Source organism: Lynx canadensis, chromosome B1 (genome assembly GCF_007474595.2).
Source record: "Lynx canadensis isolate LIC74 chromosome B1, mLynCan4.pri.v2, whole genome shotgun sequence".
NCBI lineage: Eukaryota > Metazoa > Chordata > Mammalia > Carnivora > Felidae > Lynx > Lynx canadensis.
In genome coordinates, this window is record NC_044306.2 from 150,762,085 (window position 1) to 150,788,860 (window position 26,776).

The 26,776-nt window shown below is 33.7% G+C and overlaps 1 protein-coding gene across 2 annotated transcripts in view; it reads left to right on the top strand.

The window, feature by feature from the left end:
- Positions 1-26,776, top strand: part of UBA6 (ubiquitin like modifier activating enzyme 6) — an 88,702-nt gene that overhangs the window by 29,128 nt on the left and 32,798 nt on the right. For both annotated transcript variants that reach the window (XM_030313763.2, XM_030313765.1), the window contains 9 exons: positions 2,210-2,304; positions 2,827-2,938; positions 10,412-10,492; positions 15,339-15,461; positions 17,774-17,897; positions 19,852-19,955; positions 20,573-20,635; positions 21,379-21,455; positions 22,074-22,140. In XM_030313763.2, the coding sequence (XP_030169623.1) occupies positions 2,210-2,304; positions 2,827-2,938; positions 10,412-10,492; positions 15,339-15,461; positions 17,774-17,897; positions 19,852-19,955; positions 20,573-20,635; positions 21,379-21,455; positions 22,074-22,140 (846 nt within the window). The remainder of the gene's footprint in view (positions 1-2,209; positions 2,305-2,826; positions 2,939-10,411; positions 10,493-15,338; positions 15,462-17,773; positions 17,898-19,851; positions 19,956-20,572; positions 20,636-21,378; positions 21,456-22,073; positions 22,141-26,776) is intronic.

Genomic DNA, 26,776 nt, shown 5'->3' on the forward strand with positions numbered 1-26,776 from the left:
GAACATTCATCCTGAGTGAACACTGAAATATCTGAGTTTCAAGTTTAGGACCACGGCACATCTACTTCTTTGATTTTATGATTTTGTATCTTTATCTCTCACTGTAAGGGTTTGAGTCTTAATGACATGAACCTAATTACATACTTGCTTTATCCTATGTTACACCTGTTTATGATATAGATTCAGCATAACAATTCTAATATTAATAGCAATATAATTATTGAAAACCATTTATGATTTATTATTTTTTTTAATACTTATCTTTTGGGAGAGCACAAGCAGAGGAGGGGCAGAGAGAAGGGGACAGAGGATCTGAAGCGGGATCTGTGCTGACAGGCTAACAGCAGTGAGCCCAATGTGGGGCTTAAACTCACAAACTGTGAGATCATGACCTGAGCCAAAGTCGGATGCTCAACCGACTGAGTCATCCAGGTGCCCCACTTTATTTTATTTTTAAAATTATATTTTTTTTTTGAGAGAGAGAGAGAGCATGAGCAGGGGAGGGTCAGAGAGAGAGGAGTACAGAAGATCCCAAGAGGACTCTGGGCTGACAGGCTGATAGCAGCAGACCCGCTACAGGGCTCAAACTCATGAACCACGAGATCATGGCCTGAGCCAAAGTCAGATGCTCAACCCAGTGAGCTACCCAGGTACCCCTAATTTTCTTTTTCATCCTTAGGATATATCCTGTCTAGATTTGGCAAGGCAAATTAACTACTTTTAAAGTCACTTTAAATAATTCCTTTGGGTAGTTATGCAACATATTCAGTAGATAGTTTTCTCCATTCATTTTGCTCTGGATTTCTGGGGATCACGTTTAAATTTAATTAAATTTTACTATTATGAGACTTACATAATTCAAAGCAGAATTTATGGGGGCACCTGGGTGGCTTAGTCGGTTGAATGTCAAACTTCGGCTCAGGTCATGATCTTGTGGTTCATGGGTTTGAGCCCCACGTCGGGCTATGTTCTGACAGCTCAGAGCCTGGAGCCTACTTCAGATTCTGTATCTCCCTCTCTCTCTGCCCCTACCCCACTTGCACTCTGCCTCTCTCTCCCAAAAAATAAACATTTTTTTAAAAAGTAGAATTTATAAAACAAGCTTTATTCAGGTAAGGCTACCTTCTCTTTACCCTATTCCCTCCTTCCCTTATTAGGTCACCCCCTTTTTTTCGTGTTTTGAAATATAAGCAAATACATGCATACAAATATGCAAATCTGTATATATGTGTGTATACAAATTTACTCTCACCTGCCTCTCTTAAATAAAGTGCCATACTTTCTTCCACCTTGCTCTTTATCACTTAACAGCATATCCTGGGATTATTCCTTAATGATAAATATATATGTTTCATTTTTTTATAGCTGTACAGGTATACATTGCATGGATGTATATTATTATACCCAATTCCTTACTTGTAGACATTTTAATTATTTTCAGTCTTTTTCTATTACAAGTAGTGCTGCAGTTAATACTCTTGTACGTATATCATTTTTAATCTTTCCCAGTGTGCCTTTATGATAGATTCTTAAAAGCAGAATTGTTATGTCAAAGGATAGAAGCACATGTTATTTCACTAGAGATTACCAAGTTCTTTTCCATTGAGGTTATGCTATTTTACATTCTCACCAATAACATATAAGAATGCCTGATTCATGTCACTCTCCAGTACAGTATATTGTCAAACTTTTGGATTGATGCCATTCTAATAAATGAGAAAACATATTTCATTCTTGAGTAGAGTTGAACATTCCTAAGTATTTTAAAGGGCCATATGCATTTCTTTTTCAGTATTCTCCATGTTCATATACTTTGCCCCTTTTTCTGTAAGATATGTCCTCTGATATAAGTTGAAAATATTCTTTCCAAATGTTGTTATCTTTTTTTACTTAGAACATGGAGCATTTGGAAATGTTTATGTGAATTCTTTTGATTGTATTTTAATACAACATGCTACTTTCCTAAATTGAAATTCTCATATGGTTTAAAGTAGTTTTTCCATTAATTTTCCTGGGTTTCTAGATGTATATGGTCATATCATCTGTGAATGAATCCAGCTTTAGATCCTTTCTAATTCTTAAGCTTCCTATTCCTCTCTATGTCTAATTACATTGGATAATACTTCTGATACAATGTAAATGAAATTGGAGATAGTGAGCATCCTTGTCTTATCCCTGACTTTAACAGAGATTTTTCTCTTTTTTGAAGGCACTTACCATTCATGATACAGAAAAATGCCAAGCATGGGATCTAGGAGCCAACTTCTTTCTCTGTGAAGATGATGTTGTTAATATGAGAAACAGGTGAAGATGAGATATTTTGATGTTTTATCATAGAATTTTTTTTTTTACTCTCACAATTACATAGGGTATTTTCTGTGCCTAAAACACTAACTCATTCATAGTTGTTTGACTCATCCCCATAACACATCACCATAGATAAATAAGTATTAACATATACTTATTTAATTATTTAGATTTGTGAAAATTTTAATACACTCACATTGCCACCTAGAAGTGAATTTTAAGATTGTTAAAGGTCTTTATTATTGCTTTATTCTTAAAAAGCTTGAAGAGGTTGGAACTAGGGTACACTTTGAGATTGTGTGGCTTACTATGGAATGTGACAGTATGCTACATTTCAAGAGTGTGTAGTTGTCTATAAAAATAAGTAAGTCTTAGCTTCTTTCTTCCTCTACAGTTTGTTAAATTTCCATTGAAATTTTCTAACATTCAGGTTTCTCTGATGTTGTCAAAGTGTCCAGGTATGAGGGATTGAATATATTGAATGAAAGAGTAGTAAAAGTCCTTTTTTTTTTTTTTTAGGGCTGAAGCTGTACTTGAACATATTGCAGAACTCAATCCTTACGTTCATGTCACATCATCTTCTATTCCTTTAAATGAAACCACAGATCTCTCCTTCTTAGATAAATACCAGGTTGGTACTCTATTTTATGTTAGTTTATATATATGTATATATATATATATGTATATATATATGTATATATATGTATATATATATAGTTGTAAGTATTATCGTAGTGTAACTAATTAAACCTAGTCTGTTGAGCAGAGCAAAAAATTTCAGGTCAAAATACTTCCTTTAGAATACCTTTCAAATGCTCCATTTTAGGGAAAGGGCCTGAGATACTGGCCATTATATCAGTCAGCTACTTTCACAGTTATGTGCGTAAAAACTACCCAAAACTCAGTGGCTTATAGCAACATGTATTTATTTCTTTATCCTCCATCTGCATGTCATTTGGAGTTCAGCTGTTCTAGGCTGACCTTGAACTGTAGAGCCTGGGTTTTTCTCCATATGCCTCTCTTCTGGGACCAGGAGGCTACCGAGGACATGGTGTCATACCAATAAAAGAAGTGTGAAGGGGCAAGTCCAACTATCCAAGCACACTTCAATCTTCCATTCATGTTACTTCTATTTATATTTCATTAGTCAAAGCAAGTCACATGGTCAAGACCAAAGTTGAGCAGGAAGGTATACTCTGCTCTTATGAAGGCCATGGGCAAAGGATGATATATAAGCTGGTGATATATAATCAGTATATAATCTGATGGCAGAAGTAAAATATGTGGATCAACATTCAGTCTGCTTTAGTTAAGGTTAACTTTAACAACAATTCTCTCTTTCTCAAAATAAATAAATTTTTTAAAAAAAGAAAAAGGCTGCTTGGGTGACTCAGTCAGTTCTAAGTGTCTGACTCTTGATTTCAGCTCAGGTCATGATCCCATGGTTCATGGTATCAAGCCCCATATCAAGCTGTCTGCTGACAGCATGGAGCGTGCTTGAGATTCTTCTCTCTCTCTCTCTCTCTCTCTCATTCTCTCTCTCCCTCCCTCCCTCCCCTCCTCCCCTTCTCGTTCTCTGTCTTTCTCTCTCAAAATAAATGAATAAACTTTAAAAACAACAACATTTCCTAGCACCTTAGATGTTTCAAAAGCAACTAGGTTGACCCTGATTTTCTGTGATTAAATTATGATGTTGCCCTTTGGGGAAGAACACTCCTGTGTTTCATCTCTACTCAGTACTTTTCACACTGTGTGACCATATGTGTGTGGGTTTTTCCCCCAAACCAAGCAGTTCTCCAAACTCCTTGGACACTTTCAGTGTCCTACAGTTCAATTCAGTTTTGACACTATCTACCTGGAGAAGATAGCTTCGGATCCCACAAGTTAAGGATTCATTCCCACAAGAGCCCCTCTCTGTCCACTTTCTGACATCAATCACAAATCCAGGTTGTTACCTGTTCCTCTGAGGGCTGGCTATAAATCAGAGGTTTCCATGTCCCTCTCTTAGGGTCCAATTAATTTGTCAGAGTGGCTCACAGAACACAGGAAGACCGTTTACTTATTAGATTACTGGTTTATTATAAAAGCTGTAACAAAGGAACAGTCAGATGGAAGAGATGCATAAGGCAATGAATGGAGAAAGGGGGCTGAGCTTCCATGCCCTTTCCAAGTATGCCATGTTCCTGGCATGAATCTGGAAGCTCTCTGAGCCCATAGTTGAGATTTTCATGAAGGCTTCATCATGGAAGCATGAATGATTAAATGATTGGCCTTTGGTGATTAAGTCAGTCTCCAGCCCCTCTCTCCCTGGAGGTCTAAGAGATAGGGCTGAAAGTTCTCACTCACAAATCACAAGGTTCATTCCCCTGGCAATCAGCTCCCATTCTTAGGGGGCCTCAAAGTTATTTCATTAATCTAAACTCAGGTGTGGGTAAAAGAGGCTTGTTGTGAATAACAAAAGACATCATTATTTAACCTTTATCACTCTGGAGCTATTTCAGGATCTGGGATAAAGCTAAATACATAATGAAAAATGTCTCTATAGCTCTTCTATAGGAAATTGCAAGAGTTTTTAGGAGCTATGTGTCAGGAACCTTGGATAATGACCAAAAGGTATATTTATTATTATTATGTCACACCAATTTGAAAACTAGTGTAAACTTCTGTTCTGGACTAGATAACTTGAAATCTATCTTCTACAAAGATGTATAATAGACTTCTTACGTAGATTTATGTAATAGACTTCCTTTTATGTTTTTATTTTTTATTGAGGTATAATTAACACACAGTGTTGCGTTAATTTCAGGTATACAGTGTAATGAATGAACAGTTTTGTGCATTACTCAGTATTCACCATGATAAGTGTAGTTGCCATCTATCACCAAGCAATGTTATTAAACTATTTTAACTATATTCCCAATGCTGTATTTGTCATCTTTGTGACTTACTTATTTTGTAATTGGAAGTTTGTACCTCTTAATCCTATTTACCTATTTCACTAGTCCCTCTACCATCTCCCCTCTGGCAACCACCATTTTGTTCTATCTGTTTTGAAGTCTGGTTTTTTTTATTTCTTTGTTAATTTGTTTTATATTCCAACTGCAAGTGAAATCATATAGTATTTTTCTTTGACTTCTTTCATTTAGCATAATACTATGTAGGTCCATCCATGTTGTTGCAAATGGCAAGATCTTATTTTGTTTTTAGGACTGAGTAATATTCCATCACATGTAAATACTACATCTTCTTTATCCATTTATCTGTTGATGGACACTTGGGTTGCTTCCATATCTTGGTTAATATAAATAATGCTGCAGTAAACAGGAGTTCATATATTTTTTTCAAACTAGCATTTTTGTTTTCTTTGGGTAAATACTGTGTAGTGGAATTATTGGATCATATGGTATTTCTATTTTCAATTTTTGAGGAACCTCCATACTGTTTTTCACAGTGGTTGCACCAATTTGCATCCCCACCATGTATTCCCCTGCTCTGATACAGAGCATCAGCCGTTAGATGATGACCTGAGCCAAAGTCAGATGCTTAACCGACTGAACCACCCAGGCACCCCGATTCTACCCACATTTGACAAATATGATGAAATACCTCGTTGTGGTTTTCATTTGCATTTCCCTGATGTTGAGTGATGTTGAGCATCTTTTCATGTGTCTGTTGGCTATCTTATGTGTTTGAAAAATATCTGTTCAGGTCCTCTGCTCGGTTTTTGATCAGATTATTTGGGATTTTGGTGTTGCATTGTGTAAATTCTTTACAAACTTTGCATATGAGCACCTTATCAGGTACATCATTTGCAAATATATTCTATTTAGTAGATTGCCTTTTCATTTTGTTGATAGTTACCTTCACTGTGCAAAAACTTTTTATTTTGTTATGGTCTCAATAATTTATTTTTGCTTTTGTTTCCCTTGCCCAAGGTGACATATCTAGAAAAATGTTGCTATGGTAAATATCGGGAGAGATTACTGCCTGTGTTCTCTTCCAGGATTTTCATGGTTTCAGGTTTCACATTTAGATCTTTATCCATTTTGAATTTATTTTTGTGTGTGGTGTAAGAAAGTGGTCCAGTTTGATTCTTTCATATGTAGCTGTCCAGTTTTCCCAGCACCATTTGTGGAAAACTATCTTTTCCCCACCGTACATTCTTGCCTCCTTTGTTGCAGATTAATTGACCATATAAGCATGGGTTTATTTCTGGGATCTCTATTCTGTTTCATTGATCTATGTGTGTCCATACTGTTTTGACTCTACAGCTTTGTAGTATATCTTGAAATCTGGGATTGTGATACCTCTAGCTTTGTTCTTCTTTCTAAAGATTGCTTTAGCTATTTGGGGTCTTTTGTAGTTATATACAAATTTTAGTATTATTTGTTGTAGTTCTGTGAAAAATGCTGTTGGTATTTTGATAGGGATTACATTGAATCTCTAGATTGCTTTGGATAGTATGGACTTTGTAGCAATATTAATTCTTCTAATCCATGAGGATGGAATATCTTTCCGTTGGTTGTATTGTGTCTTTAATTTCTTTCATCGGTGTTTCAGAGTTTTGAGAGTAAAGGTATTTTACCTCCTTGGTTAATTTTATTTTTAGGTATTTTATTATTTTTTGTGCAATTGTAAATAGGATTGCTTTCTTAATTTCTCTTTCTGCTACTTTATATTGATGTATAAAAAGAGATTTCTGTATATTAATTTTGTAACCTGTAATTTTAATGAATTCATTTATCAGTTCTAGTAGTTTTTTTGGTGGAGTCTTTAAGGTTTTCTGTTTATAGTATCATGTCATCTGCAAATAGACTGCTTTACCTCTTCCTTACCAGTTTGACTGCCTTTTCTTTTTCTTGTATGATAACTGCAGCTAAGACTTCCAGTGCTATTTTGAATAAAAGTGGTAAGAGTGGGCATGCTTGACTTATTCCTGATCTTAAAGGGAGAGCTCTCAGTTTTTCACCATTGAGTAAAAAACATTAGCTGTGGGTTTTTTATATATGGCCTTTGTTATGTTTAGGTATTTTGCTTGTTAACCTACTTTGTTCAGAGTTTTCATTCACGAGTGGACATTGTACTTTGTCGGAAGCTTTTTCTTCATCTGTTGAGATTGAGATGATCATATGGTTTTTATTCTTTCTCTTGTTAATTATCATTTATAATTTTGATCAATTTATAAATAATGAACCCCACCCTTGCTTCCCTAGAATAAATCTGACTGATCATGGTAGAACGGGTTTTTTAAGGTATTGTTGAATTCAGTTTACTAATAATATTTTCTTACAGATTTTTGTATCTGTGTTTTTCAGAGATTTTGGACTATAGTTTTGTCTTTTTATGTGTAGTGTTTTTATCTGGTTTAGAATCAGAGTAATGCTGGCCTCATAGAATGAATTTCAGTTTTCCTTCCTCTTCTATTTTTGGAATAGTTTAAGAATAGGTATTAACTCTTCTTTAAATGTTTGGTAGACTTTGCCTGTGAATCCATCTGGTCCTGGCCTTTGTTTTCTGGGAGTTTTTTGATTACTGATTTGATTTTTGATAGACTTTTTAAAAATTTTAATGTTTATTTTTGAGAGAGAGAGAGACAGAGGGCAAGCAGGGGAGGGGCAGAGAGAGAGGGAGACACAGAATCTAAAGCAAGCTTCAGGCTCTGAGCTGTCAACACAGAGTCCAATGTGAGACTTGAACCCACGAGCTAGGAGTTCATGACCAGAGCTGAAGATGGACACTTAACCGACTGAGCCACCCATGAGCCCCTGATAGACGTCTTTTAAATGAGTAGCTGAGCTCAAAATAAAATGCTCAGAGACCAAAAATAAATAGGTAGCTAAAAGAAGACGAGTGAACTATTTATTCGCTGTGGTCACTTTCACATTGGAGTTGCTGATCTCAGTAACCCCATTTCTTAGGAATTAGTGGTAACACAGAAACCGAAGATCCCAAGTAGGTTTACATGAGATAGAGAAATGGAATTGAGACCTACCCCCTTTTTGTAAAGTTAGAACCTCAGAGAACTACACCCTCAGTGAAAGGTGGATGAGAACAGTCTTTGCACCTCAGAACAAGATTGCCTGTTTTTTCTTGAGCTCTGGATGAAAAAATAATGATCTCCTCTGGGAATTCACAACCATATGCCTATTCTCACCCAGGTTTGGAGATAAACTTTATAATTCTTTGTAATCTAAAATTTCCCAAGCTGGGAACTCAAAACATAAGTAGTACTAAGCTACTGTCAATATCCTGGAATGCCAGACAGAAAGAAAACTAAACAACTACAGAGAAATCTATGTTCACCTAAGCCATAGTATATTCCAGTATATGGAGCCTCTTTGAAGATGAGTTCAGAGTACAAAATAGCAAGACAGGCAGTTCAGTGTGATTAAAGGTCAATGGATATAACAAATAATAGAATTAACCTCCAGGAATTTCAGATAATAGAATTATCAGATAGGGACTAAAAAATATAGATGTTCAAATTGAATTTTAAAAGAAGGAATTAAATATACAATATGGAAATAATTAAAAAGAATCAGGCAGATGTGATAAAGAACCAGTCGAACTTTTAGAAACGAAAATATTGTCTTAAAAATTAAAACTCAGTGAATAGATTAAACAGTGGATAGATACTAGAGCAAGAATTAGTGAATTGAAAGAGCTGAGATTACTGAGACTACAACCTTTAGAAATTAGAGTAAGTATGAAAGAGAAATTAAAAGAAATACAAGCTTAAGTGAAAAGGTTCAATTCATGAGATTAAATTTCTGAAAGAACATTGGGAAAGGGCAATATTCCAAAAAAATTATGGCTGAGAATTTGTGATGAAACACAAATTAGATTCAGTGTATACTAAGTCTAAGATGTGATTTTACTGTATTTACAAACTTACTAAGTCAGCCTGTTACTGTTCTTTGGTTGCTGACAGAAAACATGAGATTCCTGAGTCAGAGACTTTATTTCTCTGAGTATGGTAAGAGGTGTGAGTATTATATTTGCCTTATTTCCTCTTGCCTTTCCCCAAAACCCACTAGTGTAGTGTAGAGGACTCAGTGGATGCCTGCACATGTAATGGGCTCCTTTTGATAAGAGGAACACTGAGCTTGGAAAACCTGTGCTTTTATAGCAAACAATTAACAGGCTTGTTCTTTGTCCCAGAGGGAAACATTACCTCATTCCTCCAGCTTGCACAAAGCAAATATAATCCTGAGAAATGGTCCAAGAATAGTTAAGATCCTTGGATTCATGGCGTACCCAGTTGAGACATGTATAAAAAGTAAGAGACCCATGGAGGAGAAATCAATCTTGCAGGAAGCACACCATATTCTGAGCTAGGTAAATAAGAATAAATCCACAACTGGATATTTGTAGTGAAAAAAAGTTATCCAATTCATGGAAACTACCAGCAAGGAAAACTCTGGACTGAGAGTCTAGTTCTACTTTTGCCACTTGATAGGTAGATGAATGACCTTAGGAAAGTTTTTTACCTTTATGAGTTTAAGTTACTTATGTTAAAATATGATTATAAAAGCACTCTACTTATCTTACAGGGTGATGATAAAAAGTTAAGCTTTGAGAACTATAATTTGCTATTTTAAATAACAGAACTTGGTAGTTTTACTAATGACACTGTCATAAAGCAAAAGTTGTTATATTGTGCATCTGAAGTAAAAGCTAAGCCAACTAGTGTATCTCTTTAAAAATATAATCTTTACTCCTTTAAGCCAGCATTTAATTAATATCCTGAAGACTAGGTTAGTATTCCCATGGCAAAACAGATCAAACAAAATCTCCAGCCATTTAGAGTACAAAAATACCGCATATGATATTAAGGTTTGCTTCTTATGTAAATCCTATGATAGTAATTGAATTTAATATGGGCAGGTTTTCCTCTGTATATGTTATTTTTACTTTTGCTATTCCATGACTCTGAAGGTTTTAACCTTAGAATGGAATACATTGGGAAAGTATTTTTTTTTACAAGGAAAACAATGTGTTTTTAGCATAATGCAAACTGTGACATGCTTCTGACTTAGAAGTGTATTTTACCAAACTAGTTGTTTATTTTCTAATATTTAATTTCTTATATTCTTCTTAACAGTGTGTAATATTGACTGAGATCAAACTTCCATTGCAGAAGAAGATCAATAACTTTTGCCGTTCTCAGTGCCCTCCAATTAAGGTAATAATATTACTTAATAATGACATGTAGTTAAGCAAAGAAAGAACACCTTCACTGTTAAAATTTATAGCTTTTCAGTAGGTTGTGTAAGAAGTTCTTATGTGTAAGAAGTTCTTATGTGTAAGAGGACAATCACAGTAATATTTTTCTCTTTAATTTTGGCATTATTCATTTCCTGTTTTTAAAACCAAGATCTAAATTTGGCTTATAGCAAATTGCCAAAACTGAGGAAGAATAAAGATGGGAATGGTAAGGATGGTAAACATTGAATTCATCATCTAACTTTAGATATGGTGTAATGGTGGTTTTCAAGAAGTTCATTGGTTCTTGCAACAAATATTCATTGAGCATCTTCTCCAAATACAATTCTAGGCACTAGGAATACATTAGTGAATAAGACATACAAATTTTCCTACTCAGGAAAATTACCATCCAGTAAGGAAGATATTTAATTAAAAAGCAAATAAATAATATAGTTTCAAGTCCTATGAAGAAAATAGCTAGGTAAAGAATATAATATCTGCATGATGTTGGGGTGGGGATCAGTGCTGGTTCTCTTAAATTGAAGGTCAGGGAACTCCTCTGAGGAGATAACGTTTGAATAGAACCCTGAATAATGAGAGAGAGCCAGCTATGGAAAGAGCATTCAAAGCATGAAGAACATCAAGTGTAGACTTGAAAGTATAAAAAAATTCGCTTGGTGTGTTTACAAACAGCAAGAAGCAAGCAAGACCAGAATGGAATTTGGGTAAAGAGGAGAGAGTAGTATGAGTAAAAGTTACCAGGGGATTATGTTCAGAGAAGTAATTAGAGGGCCATAACTTACATAACTTTGAGGATAGCTGAGTTTTAATCCCATGGGTTTTGACTTGATTTATATATACAGTGTGTGTGTTTGTGTGTGTGTGTGTGTGTGTGTGTGTATACATAGGGGAGAGAGAGAGAGAGAGAACGAGAGAACACACCCAAGCAGGGGAGGAGGCAGAGGGAGAGAATCTTAAGCAGACTCCATGCTCAGTACAGAACCCGACATGGGGCTTAATCTCAACAGCCATGAGATCATGACCTGAGCTGAAATCAAGAGTTGGATGCTTAACCACCTGAGTCACCCAGGCATCCCTGATCTGATTTATATTTTTAAAAGATCACTCTGGATGTGCTGTAGAGAAAATAGTCTAAAGCAGTAGTTTTCAAAGTATGGTCAAAGGATACTGAATATTCTTGAGATCTTTTCATGGGATCTGCAAAGTCAAACTATTTTCATAATATTACGAAAATGTTATTTGTTTTTTTTACTCTGATTCTCTTATGGGGTACAGCGGAGTTTCCAGAGTCTATCTAGATGATATGCAGTAGATATTACTGCTCTTACAGCTAATGAAATGTATGTGTGTATTCTTAACATTTTAAATGTTTCTCAGTTTTAATTTCTAACACAGCAAATACCAATAGGTATAACCCAGATAAATAGAAGTGCTTTCAGTCCTCAGTAATTTTTAAGAATGTGAAGGAATTGGAGTACCTGGATGGCTCAGTCAGTTAAGTGTCCAACTCTTGATTTTAGCTCAGGTCATGATCTCACAGTCATGACATTGAACCCCATGTCAGGCTCCACGCTGAGTGTGGAGCCTACTTAGGATTCTCTCTTTCCCTCTCTGTCTGCTCCTCCCCTGCATGTGTGCATGTGTGCACACTTTCTCTCAAAATAAATAAATATTTTTAAAAAAGAAGAAGAACATGAAGGAATCACAGAGCCAAACAGAAAGAAAGCCATTGAATTAATAAGAGAGTAGAGGCAACTAGACCAGTTGGAGGATAATGTAATCTAGGTGTGAGATGCTGGTAATTCAAGAGAGGTAGAAATAGAAATTTTGAGAAGTTAATGAATTTGAGATAATCTTCTAAAAAAATGGCTTACAACTTACGAATGGATGAATATGAGTTGTGAGGGAAAGAATGATCAAGAATGACTCCTAGATTTTTTCCAGAGTAACTGAGTCATGGTGACATTGGGAAGACCAGTAATAAGTTTAGATCAGAAAAATCATAAATTATCCTGTGCAGTTACATACATACCATTAACTCTAACTCCTTTGTGGGGTTATTTGTTCCTTTGAAAAAAGGAAAAAATTACTTGTTCTTTTGAGATAGGCAGTAAGCCAACTATCATACTCTATTAAATAGTTGTGCTAAAAATTTTTGGATTGTGGTATTTACATAGCATATTTACACTCTGTACATTTGTGCTATGGTTCACAATTTAAACAGATGAATAAGACATAGAATAGTAAAGTTAAAATCCCCGGGCATGGAAGTTTTACAAAATAATTACACTAAGTTATGAACTAAAATCTTTTGTTTATGTGATTGGTATATGTAATCCTATTTGAAAGTTGTTTTGAAGGGAAATTGTCCTCAAATTTGCAGCTTTTAAACTTAAAACAATTTCTAAATTTCTGCTCATTTTTATATATATCATATATGATTATATATATAATATATAGCATTATAGCATTATAGCATTATATATATAGCATATATAGCATTATATATATAATCATATATGATATATATAATCATATATGATATATATATGATTATACATATAATATATTTCATTTATATATTAAAAAATGCTGTCTGTACCTATTTTAATGGTAAAGGCAATACATGATCCAGTAGGAGGTAGCCTTTTATTAGCTCTCTCATTACTTCATGTAATAGGTGGTATAAATTGTTTTAATGGGCTACATTTTTATATCCAAATATGAATAGACTTTAGTTTTTGTTTAAAAAAGTATCACTTTAGGGGCTCCTGGGTGGCTCAGTCGGTTAAGCATCTGACTTCAGCTCAGGTCATGAGCTTGGGGTTTGTGAGCTTGAGCCCCACGGTCAGGCTCTGTACTGATGGCTCGGAGCCTGGAGCCTTCTTCAGACTCTGTCTCCCTCTCTCTCTGCCCCTCCCCCGCTCGCACTCTGTCTCTCTGACTTTCTCAAAAATAAGTAAACATTAAAAAAAATTTTTTTTAAGTATCACTTTACACAGGATCATATATGTTACAGAATAAGAATTCTTTACTGTTAACTCAAAATGAAATTAGACACAAAAACATTTTCTTTAGAGATTCTTAGAATGGAGCATTTGTGTTACAAAAATCACTTTTAATAAAGCATTAATGATTGTGGTTAAGAATATGATTTTTGGGGCACCTGGGTGGCCCAATCAGTTAAGCAGCCGACTTCGGCTTAGGTCATGATCTCGAGATTCTTGAATTTGAGCCCAGAGCTTGCTTGAGATCCTCTGTCTCCCTCTTTCTCTGCCCCTTCCCAACCCTCCCCACACCAATAAATAAATAAACATTAAAAAAAAAAAAAAAGAATCTGAGTTTTACCTTCCTTGCTTTGATGCATACTGTCAGTTCCTCAGCTCTTTTTCTATTTGTTGCCTCCATTTTCAACTTTTAGCTCTGTTCTCTTTTCCATTAACTCTACTACTGGTGAATGGATACTTCTTTTTTCTCAAATGAAAAGTAAAAATTCACTGCTCAAACCATTGAACCAAGATACTGGTTTCTTTCTTCTTTCTTTTTTTTTTTTTTTTTTTTTTTTTGGCAATATTTGTTTTATTGAAGTGGTGTAGAAATGAACCTGCAATATCTCTCAGGTGTGCCTGCAAAACCTAACTGAAGGTTTTTTATTGTTGTTCAACCAAAGCTTACCAAAGTTTCTAATTCTAAGATAGTGGATTTTATACAATTCCAAAATTTTTAATACTACTTAGTTTTCATCTGAATATAAATATATATACAAATTCACTAAGAGAATTTAGAGAATGTAGAAAAGTATAATGTTTACCTTTAAGCCCATCACCAGAGGTAACAGCTGTTAACATTGTACTGTATATATCCTCTATAATTCTATAAAGACGTGTGTACCTTTTTTATTTTTTTGCCACATTAGTATTATATTTATGTGCAGTTGTCTATTCTGTTTTTTCAATTAGTAATTTTTAATAAAAACAAACTACAGCATGCAAACCTCAAATACTTATAGGTACAATTTACTTAAATTTTTTTTTTAATTTAAATCCAAGTTAACATATAGTGTAGTAATGGTTTCAGGAGTAGAATTTAGTGAATTATCACTCATATATAACACCCAGTGCTCCTCCCAACAAGTGCCCTCCTTATTGCCAGTCACCCATTTAGCAACCCTTAGTTCTGTATATTTAAGAATCTCTTATGGTTTGCCTCCCTCCCTGTTTTTATTTTTCCTTCCCTTCTGCTATGTTCATCTGTTTTGTTTCTTAAATTCCACATGAGCGAAATCATATATTTGTCTTTCTCTGACTGACTTATTTCACTTAGCATAGTACTTGCTAGTTCCATCCACATTGTTGCAAATGGCAATATTTTATTCTTTTTGATCACTGAGTAATATTCCATTGTGTATATATCCTACATCTTTTTTATCCATTCATCAATTAATGAACATTTGGGCTTTTTTCATAATTTAGCTATTATCAAAGGATACCAGTTTCTTATGTACTTTGTTGGATTTTTAGGGCAAGGAAAGAATTTCTGTTATTTAAAAATCATAGAATGTACAATGATGACGTGCTGCATTTTTTAATTATATAGCACTAGATACCCAGTCTCAAATACCAATATCCTTGATTCTTGAACCACTTCACAGACAAATAATGTATTCTGTTAGTGATTCACTTTATATCCCAAAGGATAATCTTAATTATAAATAAAGTCATGAAGAGGCTTAAAATACTTGAGGTGGGGTTTTTTTCTTTATATAAATAGATAAGCTTGAACTTCTTTTCATCATTTCACAGTTTATCAGTGCAGATGTACATGGAATTTGGTCACGGTTGTTTTGTGATTTTGGTGATGAATTTGAAGTTTCAGATGCAACAGGAGAAGAGCCAAAAGAAATTTTCATTTCAAATATAACGCAAGTATGATTATATATATATATTATTGTATATGTATATGAATGTTTTTTTAAGGTTGATGTGAATACATTTTTTTTTAGTTTGTTTTTTAAAAATTTTTTTTAATGTTTATTATTTTTGAGAGTGGGAGAGACAGAGCGTTGAGTGGGGTAGGGGCAGAGGGAGGGAGACATAGAATCCGAAACAGGCTCCAGGCTCTGAGCTGTCAGCACAGAGCCCGACTCAGGGCTCTAACTTACAAATCGTGAGATCATGACCTGAGCCGAATTTGGATGCTTAACTGACTGAGCCACGCAGGCACCCCGATGTGAATACATTTTTTAAAGGTGACAATAGCAAAATACTGTAATATGCAATATTTTTCATTTGTTTTATAATATTTTAAGGTAATTCATGAGGGAATGTTTTGTTAATTTCTTGATCATATTATATTAAAACTAAATTTAAGTTAGAATTTGAGTGTCTGAATTCCTTCTAACATTAATAATCAATAGATCAACATTTGCTTGTGATAAATTTTAATTTTGTTCTGTGTCGTGTTCCTATTGGGCATGAAGTGTGATTCAGTGTTTACTAAACTGTGTGTATTGTGTCAGATTGTAGTTGTAGTAAGTATGTCTTAAGTCACCTGGCCCAACACAGGACTGTGGGGAGGATACACAGTTAGGTCACTATAGACAAAAGCTTTTCTAAAATTTTTTATATTTCTAAAACATTTGGAGAAGGAAAAAAAGTATTAGAATTAATTACCCTTAGATCAAAAAGTCTGAACTTTCACGTTCTCTTCAGGTAAGCTTAAGTTTTTTATTCCCTAAAAGAATTGGAGATATCATTGTGATCCAGTTTTCCTAGTTTTTTAAGTCTGAATCATTACTTTTACTTGCATTCTTTCTAATCAGTTTACATTAAAGATCAAAGAAACCAAATGTAAGGGAATGATAATAGTATTTGTGTTTCTATATTTATGCTTGATTTTTAAGCCCAGTGTAATGTTGCCTTTTCACCCCTTTTTAAGAGAAATGCATTAAAAAAATAATTCTGTGTCTCTGTGCTTACAGAATGATTTATTATTCAACCTTTAATCTTTGTGCTTGTTTTTAGTTTGTCCCTGCGAACATCATACAGTTAGAATAGAATAGGCTCCAGGAAATAGTTGGAATCTTGTATTGCATTGGTATTTTCTTTTCTTAAATAGTGTAGACAGTATGAAGGTTATCCACAAAGAATTACAAAGTACCATAAATGTTCCCATTTAACTTATATGCAAAAGTATTTCTCTTTTTTAATAAAGTCCTTATGAATTTTATTCTTCTTGAGATATTAGTAAACCCACATTATGTTAATTTTATATACATGTTTGTGATCATAATCTTAATTCTTACCCAGATCATTAAGCCACAGGACAATTTTCAGAATCTTCACAGTTAAGAAAGAAAGGATAATAATTCTCTTTAGATTTTATGTAGATTAAATTATTACCACCTTACTCAACCAGTGTGTTGGATTATATGCATTAATAAGCAAATTTCTGGGCCTTGGACCTATCTCATCCATCCTCTTTGGTGAATAGGTCAATTTCTTCCTATTTTTGTCCTGGTAAGCTGAGCTACACAATATTTTTTTATCCTTTAACATGTTGGGCAGCAAATTTTAAATTACCAGTTTTCTGGCTTTAAATCTCCATCCTTCTTGGGACACCTGGATGGCTAAGTCAGTTGAGCATACAACCCTTGATTTTGACTCAAGTCATGATCTCACAGTCGTGGGATTGTGAGCCCTGTGTCAGGCCCCTCACTGAGTGTGGAGACTTCTTGAGATTCTATCTCTCCCTCTGCCCCCTCAGCCACTTCAGCACTAACTTTCTCGCTCTCTCTGTGTCTCTCTAAAAATAAAATTTAAAAAAAAATTTAAATCTCTGTCCTTTCTTGCATTTCTTTCATCTTCAAAGTTAGACTTGTCTTTTATGCACAGATTTTTTTATAACATGACTTTAAAACTTATATTTGATAACTTTGAATATTTTTTATAAGTCCAAAGAATCTGTATCTATAAAATATTTGAACTTCCATGTAGAATCTCCTTCTCCCCCAAACACAGAAATTATATTTTAAATATTCATAATAAAATAGTAAATTGATCATTATTTTGCAATAATTCTTAAGAGGCTTGCTTTTACTAAGGAAGAAAAGGAATGACTTGGCCTTTTGATTGTTTTGAGAATTTTATGATAACCTGGTCCATTTTGTGTGAGATTTGAAATTTGTGCAAAAAAGGAATACATGAACTTGTTTTTTTAGTAGAATTCTCTTATTTAGGCTAATCCTGGTATTGTCACCTGCCTTGAAAATCATCCTCACAAACTTGAGACAGGACAGTTTTTAATGTTTCGAGAAATTAATGGAATGACAGGGTTAAATGGATCGACACAACAAATAACTGGTAAGTTCCTGTGTTTTATTAATTCATTTATACTTATTCATTATTCAACACATTAATAGTTTAGACAGTATATTCAGTGTTGAGAACACTTCATCAGCTTAGACAAACATGATCTAATTCTTGGCCTCAAAACATTCAATCCAAGTGAGGACGTGTTAACATTAAGCAGTGATGTAAAGAGAGTGTAAAGACAGTACAGGCATTTCTGGGAACTCTAAACATGGCAAGGAAGTCTACCCGGTTTGGGTACAGCAGCAGTGGGGACAAGTATCTTGATTAAAATTTGAAGATTGCTTTGGCTTAGGAAAATGATGAAAAGAATATTCTATGCAGAGACCAACAGTAAGAGGCAGTTTGTTCAAGAAACTAAAAGATACAATATGGCAGGGCTGGCAGTGGGAGTTGATATGGCAAAAGTCTTAAGACATTTAAGAGGAAATTTGATAATCTCATATTGTAGGTAAGCAAAGAATCCAACATGGGCAACTTATTCACTTAAGGAGTGCAGGTTTTGGAGAGAAGATGATGAGTACAGTTTAGGTTCGTTGAGTAAGGTGGCAATGAAGTATTCAGGTGGAGACATGTTTTTTTTTTCAACGTTTATTTATTTTTGGGACAGAGAGAGACAGAGCATGAACGGGCGAGGGGCAGAGAGAGAGGGAGACACAGAATCGGAAACAGGCTCCAGGCTCTGAGCCATCAGCCCAGAGCCTGACGCGGGGCTCGAACTCACGGACCGCGAGATCGTGACCTGGCTGAAGTCGGATGCTTAACCGGCTGCGCCACCCAGGCGCCCCGGTGGAGACATGTTTTTGTTAGTGGCTTGTAAAAAAAGGAATGAGTGGATGTTATTGCAGGCAAGTTTGTGGGTTTGTTGGCAAAAAGTTGAAGGAATTTGATTTTTATTTATTTATTTTTTTTGTAGACTAAGATGAGATCATTGCCCAAAGGAAAGCAAAAGTGCCAAAGTCATAGATTTAAGAAGAGTTAAACATTTTAAAAAATAGATTATCAGGTTTAATTTAGTGCCCATTTGAAGTTGAAGATAGTGAATTTGTAGCAGTGTTAGTCTGCATAATTTGTGATTTTTCTCCAGCCATGTTTAAAAGAGTCAAAGACAGTGCTAGACATCCTATAACTCAAAGATGGCATATTTACACTTGTTAGCCAAGAAGGTTCAGGTTTATCTTTAGGACATTTGAAAGTCTAATTATGTGATGAGTGTGTAGACTAGCAAATGGATTACTTTTTTTTTTTTTCTTGTAATGACTATAAAATGGATCCTTAGGAGAGACAAAAATCAGTCCCTATTATGAATTCTTCATAATAACTTTGGATCTATAGTTGGTTAAGCATCTTTGATTACAAAATTACTGGATTTTGTTTCCCAGACTATATCCAGATATGTAAAATACAGGTTACATCATTAATATTAAAGAATTTGTATCTGTTTTTGTAAAAATTAACTAATCCTTTAGGATTATCATTTGTTGTTATTGTATTTGTTATCATTTGTTATTTGTTAAATCACTTAGGATTTATCATTCATTATCTATGCAATGGGGGATTGTGATAGTTCAGAATCTTGAGGCTACAAACAAAGTGTTCCATTTGTCTGCCTGTTCATTAACAAGTACCACATTATATTTAGTATTAATTGCATGTAATTAGTATCAACATATTATTAATGCCTTATAAAATATTCTAATATCTAGTAATAAGCATCTCATTATGATTATCCCCCTCTGAGTTTTCTTGGTAATTTTTAAGTCCTTAAGTTCACACTGGAAAAATAATCTTATCTAGTTTTCCACATTTCCTCCCACCTCCAAAAAAATTTATAGTGGGATCTTCTAATTTTATAAATTAGGGAAAATTACCATCTTTATCATGATAAATCTTCAAGTTTAAATACTTATATCAGCATGTAATGGTTTTCTTATTTTTCTTTTAGTGGTATCACCATTTTCTTTTAGCATTGGTGATACTACAGAACTGGATCCTTATTTACATGGAGGCATAGCTGTCCAAGTTAAGACTCCTAAAACATTTTGCTTTGTAAGTATGTTTTTGTTTTTGGTTTTTTTTTTTGCTTAAAATATACTTCTTTGCGGGAGAATGGCAGAAGAGAAAAAAGTAATAATACTCAGTTAACCAAACAGTTAATTTAAGGGCTGAACAGATTTTGATTTTTAATTTGTACCCACTTTGAGGGAAGTGGGATCAATTTAAGGAAATAAACTAATAACAACAAAAAAAATTATAGCTAGAATACCAGTGCATATAAGTATATAAGTTGTTTACTTCAGAGGATCTATACTTTTGTGAATCATCAAAGAGTTGATCATACTTCTTACTCCCTAAGTAAGATAAAAGATGAAGCTAATATATATTTGAAAGATTTAACAAGCACTGAAACTGTATATGTTTTGTTTTATTAGTCAATTATTCCACTTTAAGTGGAATTAAGTGGAATTAAAAATTAAGTCTAGCAAGAAGACAATGGGGAATGGTAGCTCTTTTATATTTCTATTAAATCAAATTAGCCCAACCTTATTTATTTTAGACCTTGAGAGAGATGCATTGCTTTTAGTGCTCTATATTTTTTGTCAAGTAATCACTTGCTTGAAGTAATAGTTTTTGTTTCTGAAGTAATAGTTTTTGTTTCTATTAAGGAACCATTGGAGAGGCAGATAAAACATCCAAAGTGCCTTATTGTGGATTTTGGCAAACCTGAGGTAAATGAACACTTTGTAGGTTTGAGAGAGGCAGCAGAGAGGGCATGGGAATTGGTACCTTTCTGTCAGGTTTTTTTAATAAAGGTTGTATTCCTATATCTAGAGTTGACTCCCAAGAATTAAAAACAGGGATTTATATCATGGAAAAATTTTAAGAATAGAAAAACATTTTACTTTTATAATATGTTAGCTTTGATAATTGAAAAACTATTTCAATAATTTGTACAAAATCTTACTAAAAAATTTTCTGAACCATATAGAGTTTTATATGATACATGTTTCTTCCTAAAAAACCTTGGAAGCATTTATTCTTTTGTTTTAAATCACTGAATATAATTTTGTAGCAGTGAATGCATTTGTGATAAGGAAAGAATAGTATTAACAGTTTCCAAATTTATAACTTGATGAAGAAGGATTAGGTGATTTTGATCTTATACAAATGTCTTGTTGGTGTTGTTTAGTTGATATTGCTCTGACTTTCATAGGAATAACCTACTAAAAACTGGTTATATCACCGGAGATTGAAACTTGGATCTGTTGCTTAAATATAGCTTTATGGCCTTGAAGTCAAGTTGTTTAACTTCTCTAAGGCTTAGCTTCCTCATGTGTTAAATACAGATAATAATAGTATTAATCTAATTAATTTATTATAAGAATTAAATAATTTTTAAAGTGTTAAGCACAGTGCCTGTCATATATTATGAACTCAATAACTGTTCAACAATTTTTAATGTTCCAAATAGGCACCTTTACAGATTCACACAGCTATGCTTGCCTTGGACCAGTTCCAGGAGAGCTATAGTCGCAAGCCAAATATTGGGTAATGTTCTTCATTTGAAATAACTTTTTTTCCTTATTATAAAAGCAGTATTTGGGAAATTATAATTTAAAACATTTAAACTAAATGTTTTAGTTTAGAAACTAAAGTTTAGTAACTAAAGTCCTTCATAGTTGCAACACTACTAGATACACTGAACTCTATAAACATTTATCATGACCTGGTCTTTTTTCTGGTGGGAGTGGAGAGATCAATTCCTGAAAATGGAATTATGCTCAGTAAGAATTTTTCCATTTTGAAATCTTCAAAGGCTACTTTTTAAACTTTTTAAAATAAAAAATCTGAGAATTATTGAATTATGAATCCACTATGTAACTTTTTACTTTCTGGTCTATTAAGTCAGAAGTACTGTTGCAAAAAGTATTTGCCTTGTCTATTTAAAACCATTATCCTATTTATGTACTATCCTTAGGTAAACGTGATTTTTAATTAATGTATTTATGAGTCCATTACCTTCAAGTCAGGGAAGCACTTCATGCTACCTGCTGGCAAAATTCCACTTTTTTTCTTACAGATTTCTTAAATTTTAGTTTTGAATATTACTTACTGTTTATGGCAATTAAGAATATTGAAAGTGGGGTGCTTCATGTTGAATCCTAGGTGCCAGCAAGATTCAGAAGAACTCTTGAAACTAGCAGCGTCTATAAGTGAAACCCTAGAAGAGAAGGTGAGTATTCAAAGTTAGGACCATCAAAAAAGGTGTAACATGATAAACATTCTATATATTAATATTCTCTTACCTTTCAGATCCCAGCTTTGCTGCTTATTGACTCTGTGACAGTAGGCAAGTTACTTAAATTTGTTCTGCTTTAGTTTATACATCTATAAAACAGGGTTATCCTGTCTGAGTGTTACTGTGAACATTAAATGATTTAATTTTGTGAAGCGCTTAGAATCTGAGTATATGGCATATAGTAACTACTATTTTCTGCTCCTGCTATATTTTTAGTATTAGTATTATCTCTTGTGATTTACTTTGTTAACCCACTGAAACTCACTGTATAGCTGTAAGTTTTCCTATAAATCATCTTTTTCCATTATATATTCATATCTCTTAATTGCATTTTGCATATCATGTTTGGACATATCACCTAGAAAACGATTTTTTCATGTCATGGTGCCAGTGCTTGCTGGCCAGTAGTTTCATTTTAGCAGATAACAACGTTAGCAGTGTTTGTGCACTTAGTTGAAAATTTTATAGTTTTTGTTATGGTATAAAAATGAGGGGGAAGTGTAAAGTCTTAACATTAGTGGTTAAGAATAATATCTCATATTTTATGTGATTAAAACAAAGGAAATAACAAATGAACTGAAAACAGTGAGTCATTAACCACAAGTTAAAGACCTTTTATGTATGCGTATTTAGTGGTTACAGAAAAGTGCGAAAAGCTAGAAATAGATTGATGAAGTCTGTGATTACAAGGAATGATATGATTAGGGATTTATCAGATTTATTGAGATAAAACTTAGATATAGAAAATTTCACCCTTTTTAGACGTACAGTTATACAAAAATTTGTAGACAATTGAGCTGTGCACCATTAAAGTATATAGTCATATATCTACCACGATAATCAACATATAAAACATTCCCATAAGGCCAGAAAATTTCCTCATGCCTCTTTATAATCATCTCCCTCTCCCCCAGCCAAACCATGGCAACCAGAATATTTTTGCCTTTTTTTTAGAATGTCATGTAAATGGAATCATGCAATATGTAGCCTTTTGAGTCTGGATTTTTTTTTACTAATTATAATGAACTTGAGTTTAATCCATGTTGCATGTTCATTCCTATTTATTGGTTGAGTAAGTAGCCCATTGTATAAGTGTACCACAGTTTTTTTTTCCCTGTACCAGCTGGACATTTGGGTTTCCAATGTGGGCAATTATGAATAAAGCCCCTACAAACATATGCATACAGATTTTGGTGTGGACATATGTTTTTATTTTTCTTGGGTAAACACCTAGTGGTGTATTACAGAGACAAATGATAGATACAGGTTTAGTTTTATAACAGACTGCCCAATTGTTTTGCAGAGTAGCTATACCATTTTGCATTTCCTCCAGAAATGTATGAGATTTTGAATTGCTCTGTATTCTCTCTATAATGGTGTATTATCTATTTGTTTGACTTTAGCCATTTTAAAGTGTGTGCATTGATATCTTGTTTTGGTTTTAATTTCCATTTCATTGATCATTATGAATTTGGTATCTTTTCATTTGCTTATTTGCCACTCATATCTCTTCTTTAATAAACTGTCCTTTTAAATCTTTGTTTTTTAATTAGGTAGGTTTTCTAATTGATTGAGTTCTTTATATATTCTGGATATCAATCCTTCATAGGATACATGTTTTGCAAATATTCTCTTCTAGTCCATGGCTCATCTTTTCATTTTATTACAGTGTCTTTAAGGAGCAGAAGCTTTTAATTTTGATAAACTTCAGTGTATCATTTTTTTGGTATGTGTTTTATACCTTCTTTTAAATCTAAGGTCACAGCTTCTGTCCTGTGTTTTCTTCCAGAATTTTTATAGTTTTGTGACTTCATTTTTGTATGCCATGCACAGTATACAAGTGTAGGTCAAGTGTACACAACTGTACATTTTTAATTCATTGGACACAGTTTTATACTTTTGTGAGTTCATTTTTTCATACTTTGCCATGTATAGATCAAGATTAATTTTTTGGTATGTAGAATATCCAGTAATTCTAGCCCATTTATTGAAAAGATAATTCTTTCCTTATTCTATATTCTGGGTATTCTTTGTCAATAACTTATTGACCACATATGTGTAGGGCTGTTTCTGAACTCAATGTTTTATCTTCCATTGGTTGTTTCTGTCTTCCATTGTTTTTTGCTAATATCATCCTATCTTGATTATTGTAGCTCTGTGGTAACTCTTGAAATCAAGTTTGGTCTCTAGTATATTTCTCCAAAGGAGCTCAGAATTACGTTTTTTTCTGAGTTCTTACGTGTTTTAAATATTTTTGGTAGCCTCCATACTTGAAAGGCAACTTAGCTGAATATAACATTCTAGGCCTTACTTTCTTTAGTGGTATCTTACTGTTGAGAAATAATGATGCCACCTTAGTTTTTTACTCTTACAAGTAAGTCTAGCCTTTTTGCCTTGTAGTTTTGTATGTTTTTTTCACCTGTAAAGTGTATAATTTTAACTGATTGTATCTCAGAGTTGATCATTCAGTCCATTTTTCCCATATTATGAGCCCATTTTAATACATAGATTCAGATTTTCTTTTATTTTTTTCCTTTTGCGGAGAGAGGATTGGTGGTGGAATGGATTCCTTTAGTATTTAGTTGAATTTCTGATTGGAGGTGAGGTTTTTTTGTTTGTTTTCCCACATCTCTCAAGTGTTCTTTAAGGATATAATTCACTCAATCAGATTTCCACTGCCTTATAATTAGTTTGGAGGAGAAATTTTCATTGGCTGAAATGTTTTGATTCTAATTTTCTGTTTACTTCTTACATTACTTTTGTATAGTAAACTGTTTTTTGTCTATTTTGGGGGCAGGATAAGAGTTTTGGGTGCTTTTTTCAGATTTGTACTTCTAAAACTCCTTGTTCCCTTAGGATACTAGAAAGGGGTTTCTTTAATGGTTGGGTTTGTTTGTTTTTGGTGGTTAGGTATTGGTGTCTTGTAGATCTCTTTGATTTCTGCCAAATCATTAATTTCCTCTCTTCTTAATTTAGCTTTCTGCGTCAAAGAATGTCGCCCTTTTTCTATTTACATCATTGCCTCCCACTGAAGTTCTTTCGCCATAGGCAGTGCTGAGATCTGCCAGATTACATACGTGTTCAGTACTTTTTGCACTTAGTGCTAGGGCTTCTGTTTTCTCAGGATGATTTTGACTGTGGTTTGTCACTGTTCTCTTTTCATTCTCTTTTCTGTGGTTACACACTTCCTGCTCTCTGTGAAGGCTTATAGCATTGTGACGTCCAGAAGTAGTTTTGTTGGAGTTTGGTACTTATTTTTCTATTTACAGGTAATTTGAAGTTTATAATACTCTGTTTTCTAGTGATCCTGAAACCCTGCCACTGGTTTATTTCTCTTCTTTTGGATATGTATCTGTTTTTAGAGATTGTTTAGGCAAATTTAGATTTGAGCTATTTATCCTAGGGCAACCAAAAATTCCCCAGATTTGAGTGTTTCTTTTTTTTTTTTAATATTTATCTTAAAAATTCTTTACTTAATTTGACAATGCAAAAAATGTTCACTATGTTCATAGATTTTAACTGTTCTAAACTTGGTTTCCATAGGCTTCTGGATGTTATAATACAAGCAAATATCTGGAAACATGTTGAAAATATTTTAACTTAAATAAATGCTAGAAACTGTGTACCTTTGTCATATTTTGTATCTATATTATTTTCTTCAGTTAACTTCAGTCCAGTGAATGACATTTTCCATTTTAAATTCCTATTTCATAGTGAACTTCACATTTCCAAATTTGAACTCACAAACATATTTCCCCTTCTTTTTCCAATAACTCCTCATATTTTCTAGTCTGTATCAAAATTTGTCAGAGTATCTTTGTTCAAAATTCGGAGCTACTCCCACTCATTCGGCCATCTTTGGGTTTTCTCCTCTATATCTGTTTAATCATTGTGGCTGTAAAGAAGTTTTTGGAAATATTTCTAATCTTTATGTCTGCCTTCATTGTAGCTTAAGGTCCTCATACCTTACAACTTTTTCATTGAATCAGCCCCAGAACTGCTTACTTAAATTGAAATTATTCATCTCTTTACCACTCTGCTGCTGTATTATCCTACTTCTTTCATCATATGAGTTTTCTTCTCAAAAGCATCCAATGCTTCCTTTATTTTTTCTATCATGTCCAAAGTCAGCCATGGTCTTTGGTGTTCTTCATAGTCTAATCATACTCTAACATATGATCTTATTTTCTTCCTCTCATATAAAACGTGCAAATTCATTGCAGCTTTTTCAGTTTTACACACATTCCTTCTTCTTTGAGTTGCCATTTTCCCTGAACTGAATCCTTTCCACTTCAATTCTAATGCAATTCATTCTTCAACACTTAGTTCAGATTTAAAGTTTTCCCTATCCTTCTCTGCTCATTGTATCCATTATTTATCCTTTCCTATTCAGAACTTCTGCAGGACTAATATTTTATTTTTTTGACATTGTATTGTGTATAATTTATTTATTTTTTATAATTTACATCCAACTTAGCACATGGTGCAACAATGATTTCAGGAGTAGATTCCTTAAGCTCTTACCCATTTAGCCCATCCCCCCTCCAGCAACCCTCTGTTTGTTCTCTAT